Source organism: Rhinoraja longicauda, chromosome 25, assembly GCF_053455715.1.
Source record: "Rhinoraja longicauda isolate Sanriku21f chromosome 25, sRhiLon1.1, whole genome shotgun sequence".
NCBI classification, from domain to species: Eukaryota; Metazoa; Chordata; class Chondrichthyes; order Rajiformes; family Arhynchobatidae; genus Rhinoraja; species Rhinoraja longicauda.
The window spans coordinates 23,249,088-23,258,076 of record NC_135977.1 but is presented as its reverse complement, the minus strand read 5'-3'; the positions used below and the strand labels follow the sequence as shown (position 1 = coordinate 23,258,076).

At 44.8% G+C, this 8,989-nt stretch overlaps 1 protein-coding gene across 1 annotated transcript; it reads right to left on the bottom strand.

The window, feature by feature from the left end:
- Positions 1-4,355: 4,355 nt before the first annotated feature.
- Positions 4,356-5,390, bottom strand: LOC144605797 (hydroxycarboxylic acid receptor 2-like). The gene has a single exon (XM_078421354.1). It carries the CDS (start codon positions 5,388-5,390, stop codon positions 4,356-4,358), a length of 1,035 nt encoding a protein of 344 aa, XP_078277480.1.
- Positions 5,391-8,989: the final 3,599 nt, after the last annotated feature.

Sequence of the window (8,989 nt, the reverse complement as noted above, 5' to 3'; positions counted from 1 at the left end):
GATCGGAATGGACAGATTGAATAGGACTCTTCTTCAGACTGATTTGGGGGGAGGGGTAGTAAGCTGGAACATAGTTGAAAAGCAGGATGACAGCGGGAATCTCAGAGAGGGAGCAGTGAGAGAGTTTAGAGTTTAGAGAGATACAGCGAGGAAATAGGCCCTTTGGCCCACCGGGTCCATGCCAACCAGCGATCCCTATTACACTAGCACACACCACACACTATGTGTGTATTGCACTACACGCAATGAAATACAGAGGGTTCTTGGTGTTGAAGCCCAGAACTTTCTGACAATAGCAACACAAGTAGAAAGAGGGGCAAAGAAGGCATATGGTATGCTTGCCTGCATCATATGAAGCATTGAATATAAGAGTCAGGAAGTCATGTTGCGAGTTTATAAAGTTTTGGAGGAGGATAAGAGGTGATCTTGTAGAAATGTACAAAATCATGAGAGGAATGGATCAGGTATACCCACAGAGTCTCTTACCCAGAGTAGGGGAATCAAGAACCAGAGGGCATTGGTTTAAGGTGAGGGGGCAAAGATTTAATAGAAGCCTGAGAGGTAACTTTTTCACACAAAGGGTGGTGGTCATATGGAACGAGCTGCTAAAGGAGGTAGTTGATGCAGGTACTGTAATAACATTTAAGAGTCATTTGGACAGGTACATGGATAGGATTAGTTTAGAGGGCTGTGGGCCAAGCATGCACAGGTGAGACTAGTGTAGACAGGACATATTTTTCGACATAGGCAAGTTGGGCTGAAGGGCCTGTTTCCACACTGCATGTCTCTATGACTCTATGACCATTTGTGCATTGAGTTAAGGATGGGGAAGATAAAGATCTACTAGCTGTGTTATTGCATCAGAAACATTGAGGTTTCTATCGGGAGAGTGCATAGAAAAAAGAATTGGAAAATATCATTTCCGGCCTCTTCATTGGGAAGTGAGATTCTCCAATTCAGAAACACCTTGTTTCCACCTGTTCCCACTGATCTGGCAGTGGCTGCATCTCTTAATCTTCAGTCTAAAATAACCGTTGTAGACTGGGAGAGTAGGGCCACAATGCACAAAGGCTTGGAGACTTCATCAAGGATTAGATGAAGCCAAATGTTCTGCATTGTTTAAGTTCACACTGCAGTCATGGTTAACCTCACGCGATGGTACATACTCTTCCCCGAGGCTCTACACCTTATTGTGGTGGAGAAGCTTACCAGTGTCTAAGATCTTGAGAGCTTTACTGTCTGGAGCTATGCTCCTGGCAGGGTCACTGATGATGGATAGGTCGAGGGGGAGGTTCCTGTCAAGAAGAAGACCTCAACAGTAGAACAGGTGGAGGATGGTGAACCGCCACCATTTCTGAGAAGGTTTAAAGCTTACAGTTTAGAGAAACAGCGGGAGCAGGACCTTCGGTCCACCAAGTCCATGCCGACCAGCGATCCCCGTAAACGAACACTATCTTACACACATGGGACAATTTACAATCTTTACCGAAGCCAATTAACCTATAAACCTGTAAGTCTTTGGTGTGTGGGAGGAAACAAGAGATCCCAGAGAAACCCACGCGGTAATGGGAAGAATGTATAATCTCCGTACGGACAACACCTGTAGTCAGGATTGAACCCGGATCTCTGGCCGTGTAAGGCAGCAACTCTACCGCTGCGCCACCGTGCCGTGCCTGCTGGTGGAAGAAGGCTGCAGCAGCAGGAAGAAACTCCCAACCGTGATAGAGTCCATGCCGTTGGACATGGGTCTGTCTCTGTCAAGGGCCTTGTGCAGATTGTCCATTCACCAGACCCCGGTGATAATTGATGTTACACACAGGTATCCATCTGGAGAAACATACCACCTGTACGTCCCCAGTAAAGACCTGTGGTGACTAGGACCCACCAGGAGAACAATCAGACTCAACATGGAGTGAATGCCAATGATGAGATTCACAAGATTGGAGGAAAGAAAACTAATGAATAACTACTCAAATGATTTTGCATGGATTGCATGCAAAGATTATCACTGTACGTATCTCGGTCGGTACACATGACAACGTTAAACCAATACCAAAACCAATTTTAATTGTGCATTTATGTTAAAATAATTACAGCTCATGAACAATTCCAATAATGTTTAAATGAATTAGGATATATATATAAAATAGTCAACTTTGATCATGTATGCATGGTACACATTGATTATTAAAAGCATTAACAAGATTAGACAAAGTAAAGCAGTTCGCATATACAGCAATTTAATCATTCCAGAATCTTACACAGATTATTTTAAAATTGACCAAGATCATTTTTTTCATATAGTATTACAATATTAGCATTGACTGGCCATGCTGAATTATTCACAGTTGTTGTACTCTGGCCTTGGGTGGCAGTTATAAGTCTTGGACTAATTTCAGCCAACAGAAAAGAGACATGTCCATATTTGAATACACACACACACACACATAAACACACACACACACATATGCACACACACACACACACTTACACATACACACACACACACGCACACACACATACGCGCACACACACATATGCACGCACATACTTATACACTTACGCACACACACACACACGCATACACACACATATGCACACATTTACACACTTATGCCCACAAACATATAGACACACTTACATTCATACACACACTACATGGATTTCGCTGTGGGTTTTGCCATGTGTTATTTCCCGAGTGTCTGAGTTCCAAATATATTTTATAATTTACAATGATCACTTTCAGAATACATGCAAAATACTTTTTATTTTTAGTTTTAGAGACTCAGCAAGGAAACAGGCCCTTCAGCCCATCGATTCCAATCAACCAGCGATCACCCATTCACGCTAGTTCTATGTTACCTCACTTCCTCATCCACTCCTGACACATTGCGGGCGATGTTACAGAGGGCCAATTCACCCACAAACTCAGACGTCTGTGGGATATGGGAGGAAACCAGAGCATCCAGAGGAAACCCAGGGAGAACGTGCAAACTCCACAGGTGAGGATTGAACCCGCCCGGGTCACTGGCAGGGTGAGGCAACAGCTCTGCCAGCTGCGCCACTGTGCTGCTCCTGTGTACTTGAAGAGGAGCGTTCCAACAGGATAATGGGAGAGGAAACTAGTCACTTATTGGAAATCTGTTTCAAGGAACTAGTAACAGGCCATGGTACTGCTCGACTCTGTGAGAGTGAAATGCAGTGGAAACAAATCTGATTTCCCACAGCATCAAATTCAATATCGGAAATGAACACACTCATTACAATCCATTGGAAATACTGTTTCAGATTGCAACAAATAATAATTGATGAAGTATCACACTTCACTGGAGTATTTGCTGGAAACACATGCACTCTTTTGTGTAACATTCAACAGGCTCCCCTTTTCCTTCATAAAAGACAGTCACCCATTCTAATAGCTTTGAATCGTAAATGTTTATCCTGATGGGGTTCCATTTAGCCATAGAAAACTATGTTAACCTGTGATGGACGTTTGTCAGCACTGGGCCAGCACTCACTGGAGTTTAGAAGAATGAGGGGGGATCATACAGAATAGCAAAAGGCTTGGATAGAGTGGATGTGGAGTGGATGTTTCCACTAGTGGGAGAGTCTAGGAGTAGAGGCCATAGCCTCAGAATTAAAGGACGTTCTTTTAGGAAGGAGATGAGGAGAAATTTCTTTAGTTAGAGGGTGGTGAATCTGCGTAATTCTTTGCCACAGCAGGCTGTGGAGGCCGTCAGTGGATATTTTTAAGGCAGAGATAGATCGATTTTTAATTAGTACAGGAGTCAGAGGTTATGGGGAGAAGGCTGAAGAATGGGGTTAGGAGGGAGAGATAGATCAGCCACGATTGAATGGTGGAGTAGACTTGATGGGCTGAATGGCCTAATTTTACTCCTATCACTTGTGACCTCATGACCCTCCCCCCTCTTCAGGGTGAAGAAAGACGCCAACCTGAAACGTCACCTTTCCACGTTCTCCACAGATGCTGCCTGACCTGCTGAGTTACTCCAGCACTTTGTGTGTCTCTTTTTTGCAAACCAACATCTGCAGTTCCTTGTTTCTCCCAAAATATCCTGATAGTAGACGAGATAGCCATCGAATTCTTTGCCACCATTTCCACGAGTTAAATGAAAAGGAAAAACTTCACGATCAACTGAGAAACCCGAGGAGTCTTTCAGCATTGCTTGACTGGATGAGAGAGATTGGATGAATATAACATATTTAATGTAACACGCAATCCCCACCTATCTTCCCGGAGCGAAATTGGGAAGAGACACAAAAAGCTGGAGTAACTCAGCGGCACAGGCAGCATCTCTGGAGAGAAGGAATGCGTGAGGTTTCGGGGAGCTGGTTCATAGATAGTCAGTCTGTGAGGAATGTCCTTTCACCTGATTCGATTTAGAGCTTTGAGGATCAGTTTGTTGGATGTCCTGTTCCGGTGGAGCTGAGCGAATTGTTGATCTGAAAATTCTGATGTTGTGAGAACGGAGCGCTTTTTTCAGAGTTTCCTTGAACGTGGAACTGGAGAAGTAGTAAACAACCGGGTCGAGCACACTGTTCAAGTAAGTGATGCGCAGGGTGCTGCGGAAGATCTGCACGGTAACGTCGAATGTGTTGCAGTTACTTGCGCTGCCTGAGATTAAAACAGCAATCACAGCAAAGTTGCTGGGTAAGAAACAGATGATGAAAACCGTCGCCACGACCACCACAAGCCTCGTTGCTCGTTTATATTTGGCCCTCAATTCAGATTTAATCTGCTTTAGCTTCCAGATGATACAGCAAGTGGAAAACAGGATGACCGAAGCGGGTAAAATGAACGTGAAAATAATAAAAACCGTGTTAGTCAAAACGGCTGTGTAGCTTAAGGGCTGAACTATCTCGAATAGCTCACAATTTGTCACGTTGTTGTGCTGGAAAGTGCGGGGTTCAGTCAAAACGTGCAAACACATCGCCAGCGTTACAAGCCAAAGAATGCAGGACACCCACACCGCCCCGCTTGTGGTCATCTTGTTCACTTTATGGTGAGGGTGGATCACCTTGAAGTAGCGATCAAGCGCCATAACCATCAGGAAAGTAACGCTCACTGCCCGGTTCATAAATACCGTGAATATCTTCAGGCGACAGGCAGCTTCGCCGAAAGTCCAGTCTTTCCTACTGAAGTAGTAGTGAGCTCGAACTGGTAGGCAGCAGATTAGCAGAGTGTCCGCGATCGCCAGGTTCAGTGAATACACTGTGTTTGGTCTCCAAGTTTTCACATGGAAGCAGAAGATCCACAGAGCAATTGCATTTCCAATGAATCCAAAGATAAATGTCAAAATGAGCACTGGCGCATTGTAGGATGAGTTAATGTCCTTCACTGATGGACAAGACTGGTCCCCGTCACCCATTGTGGAAGGGAGCAAAATAAATGTAAAGAAAGAAAACTCACTGCCTGCTAATAAATATTTTTTATCATTGATCATGAGACGAAGCCGCGATAAGGAGGTAGGTCTCTAAACTGGTGATAACGTTGTCATACTGTAGCTGATTGGATGTCGGAGGGGCCAAGTCATTCTAACTATTGAAGTATTGCACAGATATACATATTATCGAGTAGTTTAGAATTATCTTGAACAGGCGGTGGACTAAATAGAGCATTCAAACAATATCCTTGAGGGAGAGAAGCCAGTATCACATGAATAGGACATAGATAGGACAGGTTTACATGGATAGGACAGGTTTACATGGGTAGGACAGGTTTACATGGATAGGACAGATTTACATGGATCAGTGTTTGGAGGAATATGGACCAAACACGGGCATGTGGGACTAGTGTAGATGGGACATGTTGGGCGGTTGGGCAAGTTGTGCCAAAGGGCCTGTTTCCACACTCTATCGCTCTATGACTCTGACTCTAAGTAAAAACTCTATTGATTAGTACGGATGTCTGGGGTTATGGGGAGAAGGCAGGGGAATGGGGTTGAAAGGGAAAGATAGATCAGTCATGATTGTGTGACGGAGTAGACTTGATGGGCCAAAAGGCCTAATTCTGCTCCTCTATCCGATGAACATGAAATATTTGAATAAGGAATTGTTTCCAGTTTTTAATATTTTCTGATTTTGTTAAAGTTACTCTCCCTGCAAAGCTTTGTCAGAAAGTGGCGCAGTGGGTAGGACTGCTGCTTCACAGCGCCAGAGGCCTGGGATCAATACTGACCTCGGGAGCTATCTGTGTGGAGTTTACACACTCTAAGATAGAAGCATAACCTCCCTACTCATATGTTTAGTTTAGTTTTGTTTATTATTATTGTCACTTGTGCCGAGGTACAGCAAAAAGTTTTTTGTTGCGTGCTATGCCGTTAGCGAAAAGATTGTACATGATTACAGTTAAGTCGTCTACAGTGCACCGATAACAAAGAGAATAATGTTTTGCTGCAAGATAAAGTCCCCTAAAGACCAATGAATGAAGGTCTCCAATAGCATAGATGGGAGGTCAGGAGTGCTCTCTAGTTGGTGATAAGAGCAGTAAATACCCAGAACATATAATAATAAAATTCTGGAGCTTTTCCATAAATACTTATTCCACTTTCATACTGACCATATGCCAACCCACAAAATTCACCATCACTTTCAATGTGCCAACTCAGTGTGTGGTAGGATTGAGAAAGGATTATTTGGAGGGATGGCATCTTCATGCTGAAGAACCAGATAGCAATGGTTCCTACTCTCCTGTGACATCATTAACCCACATAAGGAGTTATTTTGTAGGAAGGATATACAGATGCTGGACACACCGAAGATAGGATGATGGCAAAGATAACATCGCTACTGCACAACGACTCCCACCCCATGCAGGATACTGTCACTGCATTGAGTAGCTCCTTCAGTGACAGACTCCTTCACCCCAAGTGTGTGAAAGAGACACTGCTGCTGTGAGACTGCACAACCAGCGCTACATCCAGCAGACAAGTCAACAGACCAGTTAACAGTAACAGTTTAAAAAATACACAGTAAATTATGACAATTATCCTTATTTTTATTTTTATTTATAACTAGACCAAGTGGACCCGTTGGACCCAAACCTCTCCTGCATTGGTGCAGCACCCTCTCCTCTCCCACTTCCCCCTCCCCTCTCTCCCCCCTACTCCCCCTTCCCCTCTACCCCCCTCCTTCCCCCCTCCCACCTCCCTCCACTCCCCCTCCCTCCCCCTCCCTCCCCCTCCCTCCACCCCTCCATCCACCCCCTCCCTTTCCCCTCCTCCCTACTCCATTCCACCCAACCCGCCTTATTTCCCCACCTCCCCTCCCTCCACCCTTTCAATTCCCCCTCCCTCCCCTTCCCCTCTCCTCCCTTCCCCCCCCTTCCCTTCCCCCTCAAACCCCCGTATCCTCCCTCCCCCCTCCCTCCACCCCCCTCCCTCCACCCCCCTCCCTCCCTCCCTCCCTCCCTCCCTCCCTCCCTAGGAGATAGATTTAAACTTTAAAATGTGAATAACTTAAAAAATATAACACCAATTTCAATGAAACTTCTTCCATTAGCACCGAAGGGACTTGGTGTTATATTTTTTAAGTTATTCACATTTTAAAGTTTAAATCTAGGGAGGGAGGGAGAGGGGTGGAGGGAGGGAGGGGGGTGGAGGGAGGGAAGGGAGGGAGGGGGGAGGATAAGGGGGGTTGAGGGGGATGGAGTGGGGGGGGAGGGAAGGGGAGTGGGAGGGGGAGGGGGGCAGTGGGGGAGGGGAGGGTGCTGCACCAATGCAGGAGAGGTTTGGGCCCAACGGGTCCACTTGATCTAGTAAAGTATAGAAGTTGGGAGGTCATGTTACAATTGTACAAGACATTGGTGAGGCCACATTTAGAGTATCGTGTTCAGTTTTGGTCACCCTGCAATAGGAAAGATGTTGTTGGGCCAGAGAGCGTGCAAAGAAGATTTACGAGCATGTTGCCAGGACTTGAGGCCTAAGGTGTCGGGAGAGGTTGAGATTGTATGACTCAATGACTCCATAATATGTACTGTGAGTAAGCAGACCCAAGGCGGTGAATTATTCATAGAATATATTTGGTAATTTCCAGCGAGTATTTTCAGAGACACAAGTTTGATCCTGACCTCAGGAGCCAGGGAATGGAGCTTATACTTTTCTCCATAATTACAAGGGTTTTTGCCGGGCGCTCTGGTTTCTTCCCACGTTCCAAGGATATCCTGGTAGTTTAATTGGCTATAGTAAATTATCCCTAAATGTTGGCCATGGCACATGGAATCAACAGTGAGTTGATCAGCAAATATGCGACCATCACACAAAACTATCCTCCCTTCCATTGTCTCCATTTACACTTCACACTGCCTCGGCAAGGCCACCAGCACAATCAAGGATGAGTCTCACCCCCTCTTCTCCCCTCTCCCATTAAGCAAGAGGTACAGAAGATTAGAAACGCACACCTCCAGCTTCAGGGGCAGTTTCTTCCCAGCTGTTATCGGGCAACTAAACATTCTTCTTATCATCTAGAGTGTGGTCCTAACCCATCTACCTCACTGGAGACCTGTGAACTATCTTTAATCAGACTTTATCAGATTTAATTGCTATATCTTGCACTAAATGTTGTATCCTTTATTCTTTATCTGTGCACTCTGGACTGCTTGATTGTAATCATGTAGAGTCGTTCCTTGGACTGGATAGTACGCAAACAAAGCTTTTCACTGTTCCCTGGTACACATGGCAATAATAAACTAAATTAAACTAAACTAAATATGAGAGAGTATAAATTGTAGGGATAAAGGGAAATGGGTTGAGTTGAGTTGAGTCTAAGTTTGGTTTATTATTGTACATTACATGTACCTGGGTACAGTGAAAAGTTTTTGTTGCATGCGAACCAGTCAGTGGAAAGACAATACATGATTACAATCACAGTGCACAAATACATGATAAAGGGAATAATGTGAATAACGTTCAGTGCAAGTTAAAGTCCAGTAAAGTCCGATCAAAGATAATCCGAGGGTCTCCAATGAGGT